The sequence below is a fragment of the Sander vitreus genome, chromosome 14, assembly GCF_031162955.1.
Source record: "Sander vitreus isolate 19-12246 chromosome 14, sanVit1, whole genome shotgun sequence".
Classification (NCBI taxonomy): Eukaryota; Metazoa; Chordata; class Actinopteri; order Perciformes; family Percidae; genus Sander; species Sander vitreus.
This window is the reverse complement of record NC_135868.1, coordinates 5053216-5077471: the sequence shown is the minus strand read 5'-3', so window position 1 is coordinate 5077471 and position 24256 is coordinate 5053216. Positions and strand designations below refer to the sequence as shown.

The window sequence follows — 24256 nt, the reverse complement described above, 5'->3', positions numbered from 1 at the left end:
ATATTGTGTTTGAATAATGTTGGTTGTTAGTGTTGTCTTCTAGCCACTGCATCGTTTCCAACAGATATTGTTGACACTGATAAGTGCTGGGCAGCTCCCAGATGCGTAAAATGTCTGTAACCCTTTAAGCTATGTTCCTGGTCAGTTTGCATTGCCAAATCTCCACAGCGCATGTGCATTGGAAAGAGATGTATGTTTGCATTTCTTTAAACCAATCTCAATCAACTTGGGCTGCACTAAGCTCCAGATGCAGGTAGGTCTGTAACAATTCCACATTTCCACTCAGAATTTTTTTTGCGATTAATAATATAATTGTCTCTTTCAGTCAAATTTACTTTATTACTTTTACAAATTAAAGTTTTAAATAACACACAGATAGCGAAAAGGGAGGGACAAAGCCTGACATCGCATCATGTTCTATCCCATAACTGTACATCCAGTAAGCCAGAATACACTTACAGTAACTCAACACCAGCTGGAGATACTGTGTTCACTGACCTCCAGTGAAGAAATAAGTGCACTTAGGGTGTGGCCAGTAGCACCTTGACATCAATGTTACATTATAATGATGTTGATGACAATGGCACAGACTCTTTTTTCCGCCGTTAAACTAGCAAAAGCGGATTCGTACACGCCCTAAACGCACCTGCGCCAGGCGCTTCACGCCGTGCGTTTATATCGTTAAAATAGAACCCTATAAGTTAACATCAACCAGAACTACAAAAGCACCACGTTCAGAATTTCAAAGCTTCATGTAATCTACAGCAAAATCCATACATTTCTTATAAGACATATGTAATTGTAGCCCACCATCAGTACATGTGCAACAGTGCACAGATGTCAGAACAACCAGACGAAGTCATCAGCTTTCCAGCTTGGTATTAAGTTACTCAAATGTATCATATTGTAATAAATAAATTCAGTTGACATCTTGATTTACACATCTCAGAGATCACTTGCAGATCAAACAGTATTGTTGCCACTAGGACCTCATCCTCTAAGAAAAGTGTTTCATCATCTGCATATAGATTGATTTAATGTTGTATTACACATTAACTGATGATATATTAGCAAAAAAGATATTCATTCATTTGAAAAAGTGACAGATTATAATGAAATACCACAAGAATGTTATGCTGGTTGACAGCAGTGGCTGAACAATCGAACCATGAGCACAGGAAATGTTTACTGACTCCTCTTTGTTGTAATGTAGCTTTTTTAATTAAATTCATCAAAATAGCAGTAAACTTGTAACATTTACATTCTACACATTTAGCTTAGGCTATAATGTACAATGACTTACAAGTGTGTGCAGTTGCATTATCATTGGCAACAAGTAGTGGAAATGTGATGTTGAGAATAATAATTTCTAATTAAAAGGATTCCTGCGGAAATGTTGAATCAAAAATACAGAGCTAAAGGGCAGCTGTGGAGATAATTTGTTGCTGGAATTTCTTCATTGTGATTTTTTTTCCTGTGCATCTTAAGCTAATTTATGCACAGATTGACTTGCCATTGCCAGGGATCATTACATACTGTAGCATGAGTCTCATTGTTTGGATTCAGTTGCACTGATTGTGCATTTTTGTCTGTTGCACATAAACACTTCCTTACACTCTCTTTCCTTCTCGCTCATAAATATGCAGGTCTCATTTTGTATGGTTTAGCTCTCCCTCACAAACACACACCTCATCTGTCCTCCCACAGCACCTGAATCTACACTCCACTATCTAATCCTTTCTTCCTCCTTCGATCCCTCGCTTCATCTACTATCCCTTCCATCACCTGCAGGTCTTTCTCTGCTTTCCTATTTGGCTTTGGGGTGCACGATTCAGAGAATGTCACGATTCGATTAAATGTCGATTTTCAGGCTCAAGATTCGATTCAAAATCGATGTTTGATTCAAAAACGATTCTTGATTAAAAAAACGTAATGTAGTTACTTTTCCCATCTGATTGCAGTAGACATACAATTAAAACAAAACAAAAATTGTTTTATTTAATAAAAAATAAAAAAATTTAAATATGAATTGATTTTTGGAATTCTATGAATTGATTTTGAATCAGTAGAGCTTGAATCGCGATTCGAATATGAAGCGATTTTTTTGCACACCCCTATTCGGCTTATACTCACCATTTATTCTCTGTGGTCCTGTTCTTTTCTAAAAACTAAATCTGTTAGAAATGAAAACCACTCTTCTGTACTTCCTGTCTCGGAGGAAATGACCTGACCTCCATGCTATGCTTTTTTTCACCCTCTGCTAACTTTTTCAGCCAGAAATACTTGCTGTGTCTGAATACCATACTATACACTAGTGTGCAGTGGCTAATAGTACTCATTTTCAAAGTATATTTTTGTGCAAGATATAATTAGTCTGGTTTAAGATGAATCATAAATTAAAATCAAAAACTGACATTTACAACACAAAAAGAGGTTTATGTTGTCAGTTTGAATCCGGATGACGCATTAGAATCTGTGACATATGGTTTTATAGTCTTGTACTAACATAAATAGTAGCTTGTCCAACAGGCTAACATCACCTGCACTTAACCCAAGTTCAACTAGATGAACTTTGCAGTTTTTGCCTTGCTTTAGTTTAGCCTTGTATTAATTACACTCCAGGCACACTATAAAAGAACATATTCATCTAACAGTTTGTTATCACTGCTTAAGGTCCTGAGTGCAAAAATGGTCAAATTGTGTTAATAATTTTTAGGGGGAAAAGAGCCAATTAACGGATTGACGCAATTCCCATCCAGCCGCTTCCCATTGACCCACAGACTAGCAGATGTTTTTGCCAAATATTTAATGGATTTAATAATAGATTTTCCCAAGGTTTAATTGTGTTAGCCAGGTAAGATTGTAGGAGTAAAAGCTGCTATGCTCAGACTTCAAACCCATCTTGTATTTACAATATCATCAATGTATTTAAAGTACTAATCCGCAAGATCCTCATTTTGATTTAATCAACATAAGTGTTGATACAGTAATCACTCTAGCAAATACTTATCTGTTAACTTTATTGTCGTCCTTTTTAAATCCCAAATAATGTCAGGACTGCAGGATTGAAGTATTAGGAATGTCCACAGTATCAAGTTTACTGACTAACAGCAAGTGCGAGTCGGGAGCAATAAATACAAGGACGAGCAGGTGCAGTGTTTGTCATTTATTTGCATTGTTTACTAGAGAACAAGTGCTTCATAACACGATATATAGGGACCCCTTAGCTGCAAGAGATACCTCGTACTGCACATATTATATACAATTGAATTACATATTAAACTGGGCCGAATGGATGAAAATAAATGGTTATTATTTATGCATCATGTTTTAACGTTAAACATACACGTGGAAGGCCCAGTGAATCCTTAATCTTAACTGTATGGCTACCATAGTGGCTATATTACCTATAGTAAGCTTATCTTCAATGTGTAATTATTGTTTTTTTCAGAAATAGGCCAATTTACCTTTGATATTCATGTTTGAATTATATTAATGTATATTTTCAGACATATTTTAGTTTTTGGAATAAAAGAAACGTTCAAAAATATATATTTTTTAATATAATTTGGTGGCCCACCCTGAGCTCTGAGGACCCCCTAGGGGTCATGGACCCCCTGTTGAAGATCTCTGCATTATATATACAGTATATAGAGACAGAGAAAAAAAATGTGTTACTGTTTGAAACTTGTCTAATGGTTTCAGAAGAAGTGTGACAGTGATGATGACACTGTTTTTAATCATCCTCTCTCTCTCCTCTCCAGGGTTTCATCTCCTCATCAGGTGAAGCACTGTGTGCCGCCGACTCTCCCCCCCCACCTCCCCTCCTCTCCTCCCTCCCTCCCTCCCCCCTCCCCGAAGACGTCACCCACTACCCTTAAACTCCCTAAATCCCACCTGGCCTCACCTGCCCCATACCTCATCCGACGGGTGCCACTGGCCCTCCCCTTACCCCATGGTGGCCCCAAGGCCCACCCTCTCACTGCTGTTGGCTGTCCTGGCCTGCACGGGGCCCGTGCGCCCCTCGCCCCACCTACTGTTGCGGCCCCAGGAGAGAGAGAGGGACTCGGGTGGGGTCAACATTGCTGTGGTCCACTCGGGCTCCTCCCTGCTCCCGGAGACGCCGGTGGTGGGAGGCGCGGGGGTCAGCGAGCCGGGTACGGGGTCAGGGCAGGGGCAGGGGCCCGGTCCGGGAAACGGCCCAGGAGGAGGAGGAGGAGGAGGAGGAGGAGGAGGAGGAAGGGGAGTAACGGATACAGCTTCGTTGGAAGAAGCAGCTGCGATGGCCTTTTTTTCCTCCTCCTTTTCAACATCTCTGTCGATGGCGGCGCTTGTGGGGGAGACGGTTCAGACGCCGTCCGGTCAGGCCAACGTCATTTACCTGGCTGTGAATGAGAGCAGCCCGGGTAGCCTGCTGCTGCAGCTGTGTGAGCTGCTGGCCACCACACCATTGCAGGTAAACCACCCGGCACACAACATGACATTACTGCAGTCTTGTATAAAGTACTTGCAAGCAATACTTGAGTCAAAGTACAAGTATCTTGCCAGAAAATGACTTTGGTAGAAGTTGAAGTCACCTTCTAGAATATAAAAGTCTTAAAGTATATGATATTTACTGTACTCAAGTATCAAAAGTAATTTTATGATATCAAATGTACTTAATTATTAGAAAATAATTAGAAATAATTAAAACTTTGGTTGTGAACTTTATTGCGGCCTAAAGCATAATATTCAGAGTTTCCACAACTTCTTAAACATCAAATTAACCCTAAAGTCTTTTCCAGGACTTTCCAGGCACAATTCGCTGAAGTTAAAGGACCAAAAACTGTATATTTTGAGAGAGCTGACATCAACAAAAAATAATTTTCAGTTTTTTGTGAGGAAGAACCTTTCACTCCAGAAAACATTTCTTGCAAATACAGTACAGACACAGGTGTGTAACGTTATCTTCATAACCACCCCATTCACCGCTGTCGTCGGGGTGGTCATCATCTGTTTCCATGTCTTTCCATTACACTTTCAATTATTATGCTTTCTCCTCTTCTTCTTTAGTGTTGCCCCATGGTTTTGGCGCTAGGCAATAAACAGGCGTTAGGTCACCAACTGGAATGGAGCGTTGGTTAACTTGCAATCTAGGAGCAATGATTCACCAAACTTTGCTTTTTTTGAAGTCTAACAAATTACTTCTGATTTTATTTTGTAGTAATGAGTAATGAAGATGCTTAGGGGAAATGTAGTGGAGTAAAGTTTCCAGAAATATAAATAATGAAGTAAAATACAGATATGCGAAAAATCCCACGAGTTTTAAGAACATTTAACAAATGGCAATGTACAAAAAACATTTTCTCTTGGAAGATATAATGGACCAATGCAAGTTATCATGATCCTAACTATACTGTTAGGTTTAATCTAGTCTATATCCATGATGTTCCACTTCCGGGATTGCTTCGTTGCCGCCGGAAATTCTGCCAGATTTCTCTGTTTTCGGCCAGCTGTCCGTCACCTTCTGCTTTCTTTGTGTTGGAATTGTAAACTCCGGTGGATTTCTGAGGACTATGGTTAACCGCTCCTCAGATCTCTGCAGGGTAAATCCAGACAGCTAGCTAGACTATCTGTCCAATCTGAGTTTTCTGTTGCACGACTAAAACAACCTTTGAACGTACACACGTTCCCCCAAAACAAGTTTCTTCCTGAGGCTATTTTGCAGAGGCACCGGGGCTCTGTCCGGAGCTTAGCCCCTCCTAAGACGATTTTGATTGGTTTAAAGATATGCCAATAAACCAGAGCACTACTAGGTTTAATCTAAATCTTGCATCTATATGCCAGAGTTTGCTTAAAAAGAACATGTTTGTACGATATTTTGTCCAAACAGGTTACCTGTGCGTGGCTGGCCAGTAAGTAAGTGATCGTGATTGACGGATTCTCTTTGTCACAACACATTTCAGAGTTACAACACTTTTCCAACATCCCCCCACGCCCCACCCACACCCCAGCATACTGACCCCTTCAAAATCAGAGCCACACTTTTGCATAAGAGACCGTTAACATGATCTTGTTGTGATTTGCTTGTGTTTGTTCATCCAGCTGAGTTTTTATTCAGTCATGTTCATTTTCATTGTGCAGTTTGTTCATCTTTTCACTCATCCACTCATTTATTCATAGTATAACTTGTGGACGGGAGTCTGCAACCTCAACTCTCAGAGCTGCTTGTGATCATACTGACGGAGGTAATAAAACACATTTCATGCAATATACTACTACTGTACTGTACTACTATGCATACTCTTGATTCATTTGCTCATTCTCACACTCATATATTCATTCATTCATTCTCCTATGAGAAATGTGCATTATGTATATATCTAGTATTTATCTAATCTCTCTCTCTCTCTCTCTCTCTCTCTCTCTCTCTCTCTCTGTTTTCATGTCAGAACAGTGGAAAGGTGTTGCAAATGTCTTAGATTAAGTATAGTAACTCTTTTAAGTAACACTTGCGATCTTATTTCCAGGTCTTGTCACTAGCCTATTAGCATATCAAATGCTTCTCTGTGAGAATTGAGCTGTCCGCTTCAATTTGTTCTCCCGAATCGCTACAAGAAAACAAGCGTTAAGTCATCAAGCCAGTCTCAAATTACTATTGCTCCTCCTCATATCATTACGGAAGGCAATTTCCAGAACTTCATGCATTTATCCTGACTTCATTACCGCTGCTAACAGTTCTTTCTTAAAACGAAAAACCCTGGTTACCAGAACGTTCATACAAAACCTGCCTTGTTTGCAGCACTAGTTCAGCATGTATGCAACAGCAACACCTGTTATATTAGTAAGCCCCGTGGGAGCTGAGATGGCCAAATAAGCCGGGAGCTTATCTGTTGTTTTTGTGGTGTGTGAAGCAGCTTACGTTGTGCAGCTACAACACACACACTCTCGTCCTGACAGGATGCCAGTCCACTGCTGAGACTTGACTCCGATTTTTATCTCTGTGAACATTGATTGTCAATCAGTGAAGCGCAGGAGTCCCATTTTTTTTAAAGCCTCCAACAGTTGTTTCATTACTTCATTAAACTTGTAAAAGAAATCAGTTATTTCAGCAGTCCAGATATGTTTTAGCAGAGTAAGAAAACAAAGTCTTTATCAGAGTATAAGCTGTTTCTTGAATACTGTGGACATCTTGTGAACATACACATTGTTCTAATGTATTTTGCTCACTTGTTCTCCCTTTCATTTATTCTCAAAGCTTGGTGCATTGGAATAAAAGAAGCAGAAGCTTTGATGAATAAAATTGTGATGAAAAGCTTATGAAATTGTGTTTCAATGAGGCTGATGTAATACCCTTTGTCTCACGTGCTTTGTATCATTGTGCAACCTTTGTTTTACTTCCAGGGTTTGGTGTTCGAGGAGGAGCGACCGCCGCCGCCAAACCGCGCCCCCCTGGCCCCCATGCTGGAGTTTGTCTCCGCCCAGACGGGGGTTCCCGTGGTTGCCGTAGGGGGAGGGGCCAGCCTGGGAAGAGAGCCACAGGTAGAAAATTGGATTGCTTAACATTGCATCATCAAGCCTTTTAAATGTTATTGTTCTGGACTAAAGCTGGCTTAGAAGATGAAACGCAGACTGTAAGAAATGATGAGTAAAGTGACTGAAGAATTACCTCTCGACCCAGCGGCGCCGGCTGGATTCTATTTCATAGTACGCACAAAAACCGACAACCTGCTGAAAAGGTTTACTGCGCCAGAATTGCGTTTTTAAATGCTTTCCTCTCCTTTTAGCTCTGTTTTGGTCTCAACTAATTCCTGAATGCTCCACTATGTTCACATGCTACTCCAAAACTTTGTCTGTCTGCTGTTTGGTAGTCTATATCCTCGACGTTCCACTTCCAGGATTGCTCCGTTGCCGACTGAAATTCTGCCGGATTTTACTAATTTAGGCCGGACATCTGCTGCATTCCACTTCCTTTGTGTTGGCATTTTAAACTCCGGTGGATTTCTGAGGACTATGGTTAACTGCTCCTCAGATCTCTGCAGGGTAAATCCAGACAGCTAGCTAGACTATCTGTCCAATCTGAGTTTTCTCTCGCACGACTAAAACAACTATTAAACGTAAACATGTTCCACCAAAACAAGTTCCTTCCCGAGGTTATTTTGCAGCGGCACTGCGGATTTTCCCAGCGCTTAGCACCGCCCAAGACGATTGTGAGTGGTTTAAAGAAATGCCAATAAACCAAAGCACGTTTTTTTTCCCATCTCGAAATGCTGTGTGGACTAGCGAGACCCTCCTCCGCAACGCTGTGGAGGAAGGTCTGGCAAAGCAAGACTAGCTGTTTGGTGATGAGCAGGAAGCTGCATGTCTTCCCCTCTCTGTCCTCTTTTCTCTCTGTCACTGTCTAAATAAAATCATTAAATGCCTTAATATCATTAAAAACAAACTAAACTAAACGACGAGCAGTCTTCTCTTTCCAAGCAGAAATCTGGGACATATTTGTTAAGATCATGGGATCATGGGATTATTCAAGTCTTTTCGCTGAAAACATCTGCTGGAAATGGGTTTGACGTTTTGGTGCCTAATCTTAACTTTCATCACAGCAAAACGCTAGTATTTTGTGGCTCTGACTAAATTTAACTGTAATGTCCGCCTAAACAACCGGCAGCTCGCAGTGCTCTGTACCCGGCTCAAAGTCACCTATTTTCAGGTAACTGAACCAACTACCGCTGATACAACAGAGGTCTGTAGCCCGGGTCACAAAGCTATTTAGTGGCTTAAACAACTAGCAACTGCCTTTTGGTATCATGGCGCTCTTAGGCAGCTGGCGTCACGTGACCAGCCGGTGGTCTCCTAATTTTGTAGGATATCATATGTTTTGGTGTGCATACATTTTCGTACTATATCATCCTGACCCGTTCATGAGAATATGTTGTACAGATAGAGTAGGTCTAGAACACTCATTTAATTTATAGAGACCCAACAATTACCCCCAAGAGCATGCATTTGGTGCGACAGGAAGAAACCTTGGATCCTTCACTTGCTGCGGATTTGTTTAGTTCACCGTTCACGAAAAACATGAGCATGTTCAATGTGCATGCTCTTTTAGCATCTTTATGCACAACACTGGTCGTTTGATCTAGAGATGTTCCGATACAAGTACCAGAATAGCCTTCGATACTGCCTAAAATGCTGGTATCGGGATGGGCAAGTACTGGAGTTTATGCACCTATCTGATACCACAAGTTTTAAATAAAGGTTTGAAATCAAATTTAGACCCAAAGGAAATCTACTGTAAAGGAGTTTTATGATCTTTTTCCGTACTGACTGACAAACTGGATAGTAAAAGAAAGTTCTTCGGCGTTTATTGTTCGTGTTTGTTCATGTGTCATTAAGACTTTAACAACAATGGTAGCCATCATATTACATCCATAACGTGATAGTATAATACAGCTGTTAACATTAAAATACATGTCTTTTTTAACACACTGGTATCAGATCAGTACTCTGTATCGGCCGCAAGTTGATCCATTGTCAATATACAAATAGAGCAGCTTTAAGACCAGCACTAATCAGCACTAATACTTATAATACTGTCACATTAACCTAAAGGCTCTTTAGTTAAATGTACCAATTTTAGAAAACAAGCAGTTAGTTAGTTAGCAAGTTATTGCCTCACTTCTTAACACCACATTAGGTTCTCATCAGAGCATGAGCTGGCACAGACTTGAAGCAAGGCTCCTTTTTTCAGACATTACTCTTCACGTAAATGTACATTTCAGCTCTGGATGTGACAAACGCTTCAGGCCTGTGAGTAATATCGATGTATAACAGCCACCATCTGTAAAAGAGGCCTGTACCTCGTAGTGTTGGCACCAGAAAGTAGAGCTGAGTGAAGAATCTGTAGTTGCATTTAGACTGCAGTCCCTTGTAGGACAAAATTATTTTCTAAATGCTACACACATCATAGAACATGCGGCTCTGGCCTCATCACTAAGCAGTAATGAAGAAGAGGAACATTTAGTCAGAATTGCTCTAGTTCTGTCACTGTTGCTAAGCCCATCAGCATCCAAACTGCTTCTGGTTCCTGAGTAGAGAAAATGTGTATAAAATGAGATTTTCCTAGTGCACACTGTGTATTTCAGTAGTCTCGCATTGCCAGACCTTTCTCCACAGCGCTGCAGAGGAGGGTCTGGCGAGTCCACACAGCATTCCAGGATGGTAGAAAAACGTGCTCTGGTTTATTGGCATTTCTTTAAACCAATCACAATCATCTTGGCCGGTGCCAAGCGCCGAGCGGAGCCATGGTGCCTCTGCAAAAAAACCTCAGGAAGGATCTTGTTTTGGTGGAACGTGTTTTAGGTTGTTTTAGTCGTGCAACAGAAAATTCCGATTGGACAGATAGTCTAGCAAGCTGTCTGGATTTACTCTGCAGAGATCTGAGGAGCAGTTAACCATAGTCCTCAGAAATCGAATGGGCGTTTAGAAGGCCAACACAAAGAAAGCAGAAGGTAACGGACATCCGGCCGAAAAGAGTGACATCCGGCAGAATTTCCGGCGGGATCGGAGCAATCCCCGAAGTAGAATGTCGTGGATATCCAGTGTACAACTGAGAAACGGTGTATTGGCAATTGCAATCAGTATACTATATATTGGGGTTAGGGTTCAAATCAATGGATCAAAACAAGTTTCAATTGCAATGTACAATCCATTTAGTCATTATGACTGCTGTCCTTCCTTTCATTAAATTAAGGCTTGCTTGCCCATTGTTACAGACCAATGGGTGTCCAGCACCCCAACTGGCTAATCTGTGTGTGACAAAAAGGTTTGTTAACAGACATTAGCAGTAACTACATTAAGGTAACAAAGCCGTTAAGCATGACAGATTAGGTTTGTTTCTAAGTGGATCTTTTTGACAGTGTCATGTAGTTATTGTGATTTCTACATAAGTGTAACTTCAGCTATGGTAAGATTTAATGTAACATGCTCGGCTTGGCACTGAAATGTCAGATTCTGAAAATATCCATTATCGAGAGTGGCTGTAATTAAGGTGGGAGATGAGTTGGCTTTGGAAGTCGCACAAGGTGTCTTTCCTTTTCCACTGTGTTTGTCAAATGTGACTTTGACTGAAAAAGCTACTGTTCTGTGAACCTGCCTATCGGGCTTTAACACAACAGGCATTATTTGCCTCAGGAGTAGCTTTGCATTTGAGAAACATTTGAATAGCTAAACTCTAATCAGTTCTCAATTGCCTTTGGGACATTGAGTCATGCATTTCTTTCCTGACTCACGACAAGAAGCAATCAACCTTGTGTCAACAGTGCTTCGAAAAACTATGACGCAATGCTAGTCATTCCTTTTTTCTTGGTGTTTTCCCAGAGTGCTAGTATTTAATTTTTAGCTCCAGCTTCCAAGGGGGAACGGAAATGTTTTGTCTTTCAGACTACAGTGGAAGAAGTATTCAGATCCTTTACTAGTATTAGTACTAACTGCATTGAAAATGTTACTTTAGTAAAAATCATCAGGAAAATGTACTGAGTATCCAAAGGAAAAGTACTCAATACAAAATAATCCTCACATTTTAGAAACTGGAAACAATCCAAACAGTTGTGTGTTTAATGGTTTAATCATTTCAGCTGTACTTGTTGGCTAGTTTAATAATTCATTTATAATAAAACATCATATTTCATAAACTACATGTGTTTTGTGTGCAAATATCTTAATTTGTAAAGTAACTAAAGCTGTCAGAATAATGTAGTGGAGTAAAAAGTACAATATTTCTCTCTGAAATGTAGCGGAGTAGAAGTAGAAAGTGGCATGAAAAGAAAAGACTCAAGTAAAGTACCCCAAATTTGTACGCAAGTACTTGAGTAAATGTACTTAGTAATATTCCACTGGACAACACCCATACCATGTTCCCTGTACACTCTACTCTAACATCTTACGTCACATCATAAGTCAGGATGACGCTGGTTTGAAATTTGACCTAGTTCAGAGCAGCGTAACCTGAGGTGATTCCTGTTGACACGGGAAGCCGCAGACTTTCCTTTTTGATCATTTGCATCACACGTGTCAAGCTCAAGGCCCACAGGCCAAATCTGGCCCCTCGCAGATTTTAATCTGGCCCGCATATCAATGAAGGTTCACAATAGATTTCGGGCCACCTAGTTTTTGACGCTTTTTCTGAGGTTTTTGTCACTTTTGCCGACATTTAAGTTTTTCTACCTTTTTTGGCATTTTTTTCTATGATGGCTTAGGACCTTTTTTCCAGACTTTTTTAGGGTTTTATGTCGACCACACTGTAAGTCGAAATAATTTATTAGACATGCAATAACACAGTCAAGATATTTGACTTTTTCGAAATAATCAGAATCAGAATCAGAAAGGGTTTTATTGCCAAGTACGTTTTTTAACACATACAAGGAATCAGTTTTGGTGTTGTTGGTGCAAGTCACACATTCTCTAGATGGAATATTAAACAATATAAGTATAGGTACAAACAATATAAGTATACGTATATTTACACAGTATGTATTAAGTTAAAAATAAAGAATACATAAAGATATAAATAAAAAATAAAGAGCAAAGAGCATTACAGCAGAGAGAGAACAGTGGCATGTAGAGCCCGGGGTGGAGAGTCAGGGTGGTTTCCGGGCTTTGTTAATAAGGCTAGTGGTGGAGGGAAAAAGCTGTTGATGTGACGTGAGGTTTTGGTCCTGATGGACCTCAGCATCCTGCCAGAGGGGAGTGGCTCAAAGAGTTCGTGTCCGGGGTGGGAGGGGTCAGCCACAGTCTTTCCAGCACGCTTCAGAGTCCTGGTGGCGTATAGGTCCTGGAGCGGCGGCAGATTGCAGCCAATCACCTTCTCTGCAGACCGAATGACACGCTGCAGTCTGCCCTTGTCCTTGGCAGTGGCAGCAGCGTACCAGATGGTGATGGAGGATGTGAGGATGGACTCAATGATGGCTGTGTAGAAGTGCACCATCACTGTCTTTGCTGCTGGATCAATGTCACGTCGTTGCACCAACCGCTGTTGATGTAGAAACAGATTCCTCCACCTTTAGTTTTGCCGGAGAGGTCCGTGTCTCTGTCCGCTCTGAAGAGCTGGAAGCCTGCCAGCTGCAGTGCAGAGTCCGGTATTAATCCACAGAGACACATCTCCGTGAAGCACAAAACAGCAGATGAAGTAAAGTCCCTGTTTCTCACCAACAGCAGTTGTATTTCCTGCAGTTTGTTGGGCAGTGAGCGCACGTTAGAGATGAATATTCCTGGCAACTGTGTGCGTAATCCTCGCTGGCGGAGACGCACAAGCGCACCGGCCCGTTTCCCTCTCCTCCGGCGTTTCGCTGTATGAGCAAGAATGACCCAGAAGCAAGAAGCACCTTTGACCAGAATGTCCAAAATTTCCAGTGAAGGGAGAAGAAAAGTGGGAAATAAGTCCGATGGTGTTGTTCCCCTGAAGTTCTGGAGCTCTTCACTGGTGAATGAGATACAGGTACCATAGCAAGAAACAAAGTTAAAACACAAAACAAAACAGAGCGCACCAACACACCATGTCACCATTCTGCGGCGCCGTGTCAATAAACTACACGTCTGGCCCTTGATGCGAATCTCATTTTCCAGTGTGGCCCTTAGTAAAATTGAGTTTGACACTCCTGATCTACACGCTGCAGAGTCTCGATGATTGGTTTGAACACATGCTCACTGCCTCTTTTTTATGTTCAGGAAGAGAGAAGTCATTAATTGTGAACAAATGTCGAAGAAAAGTGTCAAGGAATATTCACACTGTCACGATAAGTCCTTTGCTTTATTTCTGTGTTTAAGCTCACATTCATTAGAACTCTCCTATATGGATTCTTCCTTTGTTCTAGAGCCGAGAAATATACAATGGAAGAAAGAAAGAAATTAATTCCTCTTTCAACCAGCGAGCGGCTCATTTATCCAGATTACACTAAATGTGACTGGAGCCGGAAGAAGGCCATCACTGTTTCTTTCACTGACAATGAAAGCCTCGTTCAAAAGTCAAGGACTTTTTTTTTTTTTTTGACCGTTATTCCTCTGAGGAAAACGGAAGTTAGTCAGCCACGAGGCAGAGAAAAGAGCTGAACTGCATGAGAACGTCAAGAACTAGACTGCTACTGTATGGATCCACTTCAACATAACTGGGAGACTTGCAGTATTGAGTCCAACAGTCTCTGAATTATGTCCATGGCAGTTACAATTTACGGCGAATGCCAATGTCAGTGGGCTACTTTTTAATAGCTTGTCTGCCTGGACTAAAGACTGAAGTAGCACATAACACAACTGTCCTTGGGATAAAGTAAAACTCACTACAGCAACAAAACAAAAAATACAATAAAGCTTCTTAATTAATCAACCCGTCGCCCTTGCAGTTTTATTGCAGAACTTCCATTTTGATTTCACCCAGTGAAAGACTTCCACCAGCTCTATTCAGAATGGGTCTGAAGAATGTCGGATAATGAAGAGATCTCAGTGCCACTGTAGTAAAAAGACATGCATCATTTGAAATGATCCCACACTACTGAAATGTGTCCATTGTTAAACATTGTTAAACCCAAAGTGAGTGTGATCTACTAGAGTATTTTGTAATGTTGGCTCAAACAGGCAACGATGGTGAGCCAGCAGTAAACATGCAAGCAGATTAGCTCAGTAGCGGTAGTGCTAACTGTGTATTTTGGACTGAGTGTGTTTATAACTGTGCAAACGTTTATTGTGGTTCATATCGTTAATGCGTTTAATACCCAATACAGACAAGTTAAGGTGAAAGCTGAGTTTTGGTTTCATCATCACTTTCTGCACGCTATTCACCCAGTTGGGCTAACAGATGCATGTAGTTTCTGACTTAATGCTGGAGACTGGACTGCAACCTGTTGGCTTTGTTTTTTTGTTTTTTACTTACCTTAAAGGAAAACTATGGTTTATTACAGCTTGAGTATTATCTTCATAACTCTGGCTATCAGTTATGATCAGACCCAAATCGAATCTTTAGATTTTTATTTGTATTTATTTTTTTATAAATAGTTTTCGGCGGTAATCCAGAATTAAAATCTGCGAAAGTTAGCGGACTGTTTTTCTGCTTGTGGCAGAGATGTGTTAGCATTCTGAGTTTTATTTTAAATTGTTTAAAATCTGTGGAAAATCTGAAGAATATTTTAGGAATTTCTGTGAAAAATCTGAGGAATAGCTTAGGAATTCTGCGTCCGCAGATTCCATGTGACCCTGGTTATGATAACATTAAACCCACCAAAGAAACTGCTAAAACCTTGAGATGCGGGAACCTTTCTAAAATTCTGTCTAAAAGGAAGTGACGAGCTTGAACAGTCAGAACTGGTAACATTGATTTGTTATCCGCCTGTTTTCTGATTGACCTTTCTCTGTATTTGATAACCTCTAACATTTATTCATGGACACTATGAACCTGAACGCCCACATGTACTCATAGCTTCATGTCATCTCTCAATGGTTCCAGGAAAGCGGCTCCATCTACCTCCAGTTCACCTGTTCCACCTCCCTCCAGCTCGAGGTCATCTTCGAGGTGCTTGAAGAGTACGACTGGACCTCCTTCTCTGTGGTGACCACGCGTCACCATGGCTACGAGGACTTCCTGGCCATGGTGGAGGGTATGACGGACGGCTCGTTCATCGGCTGGGATAAGAAGAGCGTGGTGATTCTTAACGTGACTGATGACCCTGGCGGAGCCCGGGCAAAACGGCTGCTCAAAGACAACGAAGCTCAGGTGAGTCACTTTTTTTACTCTTCTCTTAAAGTATTGCTCTTTCCTGCTGGACACAAGTGTCGAAGGAAAATGTTGTGGATTTTCTTAAGTCGATTTGTGGAATCAAAGAATCTTCAGGGAGACCAGATGGGTTTCGTTCCTTTTACAAATAGGCACAAAACAAGCACACACTTGTCATTGGACATCCCAGCAACCAGCATCCCCATATAAGGTCACTCAAACTCCTCATGCTCTTTCAATCATTTATCTAAGCAGTTGTTGGAGTGACTCCCAGACATAGTTATGGACAGACGCTCAAAACTGCACGTATGCAGAAAAACAAGTCAAAAACACTTTTCATAACAGAGTCATGACACCGGGGTGAAGAAGAAGTTGACACAGAAATATAGGAGTTTCCAGTAGGAGTGTAAGAGATAAAACAAAAGTCATACAGTAAAATAAAATCTCTTATGTTAAGTCATATGATTTAATTTCTCTAAAAGCTGCAATATCAAATATTTAACCTGAGAAATGAGTGTTTCCACAACACCCGTCATCAGTTGGACTCCAACAACTCAATACCAGGTTGATCAAATTTGTCAGATCCATATATATCTACGGTGCTCTCTCTGCACCTGCAGTCGTGAGTTTATAAGTTACTACTTTAGGCGTTTTAACCAGAGGAAAGATTCTAAGGAAAGCTATAGCATTGCACCATTTAAAATTGGATTACAGTAAAAGCTGTATTTAGGGGAGGTTGACTGAGGACACACTATTCATTTACACTGACATCCTGGGGGAGCACTTATACACACACACACACACTACCGCACACACACACCTGGGAGCTTTGTAGTGTAGCTCTGCACTGCAGCTGCTCTCCTGAAACACTTGAGCATTCTTTACCGAGGGATTCTTCTGCAGTGCTTCATCCTGTATGATAAGTCAACTTGTGTGAAGGTTTTTCAGCGCAGAATGCAAACAAATCACACGTCTTATAAACTATGGACGACGGGAGGGTGCTCTTCTTTAACGGTGTCTGGCTTCCTTTTTTCCCCCACGGGACATCCAAGCATACAGTTATAAAACACAAAGTGACCAATCACAGCAGAGGAGCAAAAGGTTAAACCGTCGTTGTCAAAATAAGTGCCGAAAATGTAAACATTGGGAAAAGTGACTACAACGCCGGGGGAAAAAAATACCAGCACGTTGAAAATACACAATAAAACGTATTAAAAAAAACCTGTTGAGAACGGACAAGAAAAGTGTTAAAGCAATGGTTCTCAATTTGTTTACCTTTATTTATCCAGGTAAGTCGATTGAGAACACATTCTCACAGTTCCACATTCATACCTGGAAGCTGCCCAGTACAACCACAGTCTGATCTGATACTGAGTGGTTGGGGTTAAGGGCCTTGCTCAAGGGCACCTCAGTGGTGGTGATGAGGGAGGAAAAACCACCCACCTGGTCTAAGGATTGAACTGGCATCCTCCTGGTCCCCCCCAGCGCGCTTCTCTAACCACTAGGCCACCACTGCCCACAATTAATGTAAACTTTTCACCGTAAATTTACAGTAATATACTGGCAGCAGCTTATTTATCTATTTATCTATATTTATTTACTTATCTTCACTCGAGTTACGGACCAAAGCTTTATTACATTAATTTAGCTTAGGTGGTGCCCAAAACGGCTCGGGTGCTGCACCTTAACCTTATAATGGCAGGGAAAACCCTGGTCTTGGATAGCAACCCTAAAAGTGCACATTTAAAATGGAACAGAAATCAGACTGTACAGTGACCCAGGAAACTTTTTCTAAACGCTAACCTCTAAAAAGGTTTTAAAATAAAGAGACTCTGTTTCTGCATAAAAAACAAACAACATAGTCCAGAAGAAATGGCCGAATGGACAGAGGTGACCGATTATTAGCTGTTCTAACACATTGGATATGGAGGAAGGAGTTTCTGGGTGCCTAAGATCTTTTGTCTTCGTTCACCCTAACCCTTGTCTTTGTACATGAGCATTATCTCCTCCGTCTCTCTGTTTCACACTGTATCCTATTTATTCGTGTTCCTTCCTCGCTCTCATCATTTTACCATTGTCAGAGTAAATGGCCTTTGTCAAAATGAAGTCCATGAAAGGGAGAAAGGAAGAAAGCAAGACAGAAAGAAAGAATAAAATAAAAGGGAGAATGGACCAAAGGCAAAAGGTCCAGAGTGAATGATGTAATGTAATGAAAGTGATATGAAATGTTGAAAGGGGGAGGAAGGGAGTGGACTCTCCATGGGCTTTAGATGTGGGGATGTGTATATTTATGTATATACGGGGGGGGAAATGTTTTGTGATCATGCACAACAAAACAAAACATGCAAGAATTAAACCCCCCTTTCAATACCATGGATATAGTGCCACTCAGCCAGCAATGCCAAAACACTTATGTATGAACTTCAATATCTAATGGAAAATCATCTCAGAATGAAATAGCACAACCTGGTGTCAACATAAAACACAACGCTTTCAAGCCAGCGGAGCGGAGTTCACTTCCTCGCAAAAACAAAATACTTTCACCCAGGAAATGCTCATTCGTTCCTCAGGAGTGTTTTAATCCAATTACCATCTTTTTCCTAAACTTTACTAGTCGTCATCGCTGCATGACGCTCACTTTTTCTGGCTAAACTCCACTACCACGTCCCCTGAAAGGAGCGTCATCTGGATCGCAGTCACCTATTGGCGGCTAAACAACTACCGCTGGTAGCCGGCGTCCCGGAGCTCTGTAGCATCTAAATACAACCAGCAACTGCCGCTCAGATTTTATTGTTCTATGGCACTATAGACTGTTCCCGTTACTGCTTTACTTAGTTTAAACTTCTATTTTAGGTATATAATATATGGTCTTATTATATATAACCCTATTGTCTAAGTCTAAGTGACTAAATCCTTGAAATGGGTCCAGTATTGAGCTAGAACGCTGGAACCTGCAGACTCAAATCAGGCTGCAATGTAATGTTGTCAGACACTTAGAATAATTATCTGAGCGTGGACAGAAATTGAAGGTGCACAATTGCCCATTAACGTTACATTGCAGCTTGTTTGTCTTGCTTAATACTGGACCAATTTTTTCAATTGTTGTTTCCATTAGTCACTTAAACACAAAAACATGGGAAATATATACCAAAGTTACCCTTTAAGCCTGCTGCCGGTATCAGATGTTATGTTTGAAACACATCGATTGTGTCAAAGGTCCAACATGAACTGGAAATGTCCAGTGGTATTTCAAACTACCTTGACATGATGGTGCTAAAAGACATTTGTTAGCTGAGAACTGCTGCGGCTGCTGAACTATTATTAAATGTCCAACACTAAAATGTCCCCTTCCACATTAACAAAAGTCAACAATGGGCAGTTATGCGGAAGGTTTTTGGACATTATCCAAGGATGTAGTGTTGTTTTTTTCAAATGTTGCCCTCTGGGTATTGTCTTCCAGGATCAGTATCATCCATCAAAATTTGGTATTTTTAACAACAATATATCAGCATGATGTCCTTGAAAAAAGAAATAGCATATTGCATGTGTATTGGCCTTCCGGCCTTTATAGGAGCACCGTGCTTGGAAGCAGCCTTGTATGTCTCATTTGTTTTTTCTTCTACTCGATTCTTGTAGTGATGGGTCTGCTAACTGTATCATGAAGTACGTTTGGAGGCTTCTGTATCTTAGGGCTGTGCAACTAATCAAATTTTAATCGCAATTATGATTTTGGCTCTTAACGATCACAAAAACAGAGTAATCGAGAAAAAAGATTATTTTGCACATTACGTTTTGCAAGTAAACTCTGATTTTGTCTCGTGCTCTAAATGAAAAACAAATTGGAAAAGTATCAAGGGAAATTTCACAGCTAAAGGTGTTTTTTTGTTTAACTGTTTCACTGTTGTTTTTTTTTAAGTTCAATAAGTGCAACATCTTTCCAAAAGTCAATGAGTAATCGTGTTAAATAATCGTGATTTCACTGTTGACCAAAATAATCGTAGTTAGGATTTTTTTTTCCCGTAATCAAGCAGCCCTAGTGTATCAGCTTTGGAAGAGCAAAGATAAATGGGCAAGCGAGCCTGAGTGAGGAAATGCCAGAGCATCGTATGCAAAAGTCTGTTATCGGATGAACACACCCCTTTACTGGATACTGGAACCCTGTTATTGGTGGCATGTCATGTGGAAATTCATGACATGACATGCCACATGACATTTCATTAGCTTGTATATTATGATATTATCAATCAATAATACCCATAAGTAGTTTAGATTTTCCACAATTAGCTCATAAAATAAGGTGATTTTAGTCTCAACTTTGTCTCAACTGGCAGCATGTTTGTTTATTCATCCATTTAAATTCATTTATTTCATTTAAATTAGCCCTGATTAAAATGTATAAAACAGGAACAAGATATTTAACGAAGAGATATTGCAACAGTACAAATGGAAACATTCCAATAACAGCACTAACAATAACACTATCAAAAGTAACAGTAAACAAACAACAAAGGAACGTCTCTACTGTACCCCGCTGGCCACCTCGCACATTTCTCTAGATTTTGCAATGACCATGCATGACACAATACCATGAAATATGCCGGTTTTTAGGGCACAGATTAGCGTTTGTGATGATACCAGTTACGTTTAATAGTCACATAAGGATAATAAGCTATTCATTGTGGAGAGTGCATGGAGAAGTGAAGTCTTTTTTGCCGATATCTTCGGATCGGAGATGCGTCCGTTGTTCAAATTTCCCGCGATCAAAGAGGACACTAATACGCATCTGCACAGCAAAAATCACAACTTGTGCTTGCTGCGCACGCAAGTAATTTAAGGTGTCTTAACTGCACACAGTCTACCCTCCGACTGATTTAATGAGACACAAATGAGACAGAAGTGCTAATAACTATGTTATTACAACTTTCACAACTGTTGATGCACAGGGCAGCAGTGTTGGATTTTGAGCTTGAGATTGTAGGAGGTTGTCTGGGATCCGTGCTCGGAAATCCGAGGTCAGGGGGCCGTTTTCGATTTTTGACCTCGGAAAATCCGACTTTGGAGTCCAAATGGAAAGCCCTATTAGACCAAAAAACCTTTTTGGATTCCAGATTTCGGTTGTGCTGGTTTATCTTTTCAGGATTTCAGATCTGTCATTGTACTATCATAGTGCATGTCATTTCTATTATTGTGTTGCTCACAGCTTGTCACTGTTCCATTTTGAAATGCTGCTGGGTTACATGCCAATTTCTGCATAATCCTCTCCTATGATGCTGAGGCCTTTGATGAAAAACCAAAAGGGCACTTTGTCATAATGTATCTGTAGTTGCATTTTAGTGCAGGTTTAGTACTGAATTAGACAAGCCCTGCACTCTGAGTGAATGCTCAAATCCCCTCCGCACACACGCACGCCCACTCTTGATCATTGATTAAATTTGGTTCGTCCTCGGCTGTGATGTGAGCATAATTCAGACAAGAGACTTCTCGCAAGACATAAATAAGATTGCGGACCTGACAACTTTCTGCCACAGCTGATGCAAATTATTAATCTCATGTTTAAAAAAGAAAAAATGCATACTCCTTTAGAGCACAGATCTTCAACAGGGGGTCCACAGACTTAGTCTACTGCCGGGGGCCACCAAATTATTGTTAATGTTTTTGAAATGTCTTAACATGAATTCAACATATTAGCAGATATAAATCAGCCTATTTGTAAAAACTAAGATCACTAAGATAGCCATCCACAGGTCCAGTTAATAAGGATTTATTTTGCCACATGTATTTTTAACATTGTAACATAATTTAATAAAATCATGCCAACAAATATTTTAACAGCTTAGTATTCTATGCACTATAAAGGTATAGACCTCAACAGTCCCGCCCACAGCCGACTCTGAAAGTAAGAATACAATACAATTTCTCCATTGACAATTGGAGTATGAGCCATCAATTCATAACCGTCGATAGTAGACTTAAAACCAGCTACGACATGACTAAGCGATTGTATATGCTCATATAGACGCCAAAAGTTCATGGGGCACCAACCTTGTTTTGAGATAAATGTCTTTTATTTGCGATGTCTTGGATAAGTACTTCATTACCCACAATCCTGAACAATCCCACAATCCCACAGTGATGCCTCTGATTGGTAGAACTCATGTAACTGTTTGGTTAAACCCTAAACCCCGCGAAAGTCCGTTAATCTTTGCTGCTGTACTGTGTAGGCTACTGTAACGTTACTGTGTACTGTACGATTTTTAATAAAAAGAAGAAGAAAAAAAACCTGGACTTTCACCCAGGAGAGCGGGTATCGCGTCCTGTCGTGTGTGACTTTGTGTCCCACGTGTGGTGTTTCCCTTCCACGTTTTTTGTTTTCCTAAACCCAACCCCGTTCTTCTTTTCCTAATCCCAACCATTTCTTCTTTTCCTAAACCGTAGCCTCTCGATAACACGCCACATGGCTTTAGAAAGTGCCACGAGGCGTGTATGTTTACGCTGTGACGTAGCAGACTGCCGTCCGCTGTATAGAGCGTAGACATACACGCGGATAGCTCAAAATGCGTACAGGTACAGGAAAGTGGCGTGTATGTTTACGCGAATCGTTTACGCGTCATGATGTCATGTTGGTGTGTCCGAGGGTCAGCTTGTGGGTTTTGTAAGGGCCAGCATGAGGGACAAGACCTACAAAGTTGTGGTGTGTTTTGCAGGGAGGTTGGTAACGTTAGCTAACATTATCCGTTCACTTTAGCTAGGCTACTGTAGCTACTACTGTAAGCTACTGTTAACTGTACATACACTATATAAAATTCACTATGTTTGGAGGAAAAAGTGCGCGAGGTTGTCGTCGGATTGGAAGTTGTTCAAGAGGCTCTTTCGCGGTTGTGTCTTCGACTATATTATTCAGTGGTGCGCGGTGGTTTATGGGATGAGTCCAAGGCAAGGCAGCTTTATTTGTATAGCACATTTCAGCAACAGGGCAATTAAAACAGCTTTACATAAAACATTAAAGAGCATTTAAAAACGATACAAAAAAATTAAAAAATACCACTAGATAAAAGACAAGAATAAAATTGACAATATTTAACAATTATTTAAAGAAAGGCAACATCAAAAAGAAAGGTCTTCAGCCTTAATTTGAAAGAACAGAGTTGCGGCGGACCTACAGTTTCCACACGTCATATTTGTATGCTCAGATACATAATTACCTATAATAGTATAATAAATAGTGGGCTGATGTTTATACTTATGCGCTGGTGTGTGCGTCGAGCCGGCGTGTGTGTGTGTGTGTGGGGAGTGGGTGGTAGAGCGAGGGAGAAGTGAGAGAGTGACAGCGATTAGCTTCGGAGCGAGTAGCGACTCTAGAGTCATAGTGAGAGAAACAAAATGTCTCCCCTGTTCTTTCTGACCACGGTGGGAAATCTGGAGCAGGAAAAGTTAACCCTCTCCTTGATTTCATGTTGTTTATGGGGAAAGAGAACCAGGAAATGAGTCGGGGGAAATGCAACGCTACCAACCCACGGCCGAGCCACGTGCTTGCGTTATTTTTTTTAACGCGTTATTTTTTCTCAGATTAATTAATCAAAATGAAGGCGTTATTTTGACTAGGGCTGTCAAACGATTACATTTTCTTAATCGCGATTAATCGTTGAATTTCTATAGTTAATCGCGAATAATCACGTTTTATCACATGATTAAAATTCTATTATTTTTCATTTCAGAACAGTTTTTAAGTACATAATAACAATCAAAAGCAATTCTTACCAGTGTATCTTGATTGGGAATCAAATGAATGCAAAGAAAATGACTTTATGAACTTGTATTATTTTTTTTTTTTGTATTATATATTTAATCTAGTCACACATTTGAATCTAGAGTCAATATTAGGGTTGGGTATTGTTTGGTTTGGATACCGGTGCTATAGCGGTACTTTCAAAACGGTACCGGTGCCTTAACGGTGCCTGAACCGATACTTTTGGCGACATTAAAGAACGGCTTGTTTATTGCTAAGGCCATATCGTCAAAATAAATGATTTAATAATAATGTAATCACTATAACAATAACTTATTTCACTAGTAAATAGCTGTTGAATGACAAAAACAACCACCAGATGGGAAAAGGACATTTAACAACAACTTTGAATGCACCACGAGGCTGTAAATTACCAGTTTCATTGAACGCACCGTCTGTGTTTTTCCGACAGCAGCAGCTGCAGATTGTTACATCCCGGTGTTGAATCCTCTACAGTGAAACACAGTCACACTTTACACCGTTTAGCGTTAGCTGTCAGCATTTTAACCGTGTTTAATCCAGCTACTAGCTAGCGGTAGGCTAATGTTAGCTGCTGTTGAGCATAGTGTTAACTAGCTAGCGGTAGGCTAACGTTAGCTGCTGTCGAGTATGGATGCAGGATGTGGTACAAGGAAGTACGGCAAAATAGTAGCCTGTTAGGCACAACGCAAAGCCGAGTGAAGTGAAAATAAATTAATAAATGGCGGCATGCGATTAATACGATAAAAAAAAAATTA

General features: G+C 40.6%; 1 protein-coding gene across 1 annotated transcript in view; it reads left to right on the top strand.

Moving 5' to 3' along the window:
- The first annotated feature begins 3955 nt into the window (after window positions 1-3955).
- LOC144529264 (glutamate receptor ionotropic, NMDA 2D-like) overlaps window positions 3956-24256 on the top strand; it is a 132221-nt gene continuing 111920 nt past the window's right edge. The window contains exons 1-3 of the mRNA XM_078268264.1: window positions 3956-4456; window positions 7384-7521; window positions 15467-15733. Of these exons, the coding sequence (XP_078124390.1) occupies window positions 3956-4456; window positions 7384-7521; window positions 15467-15733 (906 nt within the window). The remainder of the gene's footprint in view (window positions 4457-7383; window positions 7522-15466; window positions 15734-24256) is intronic.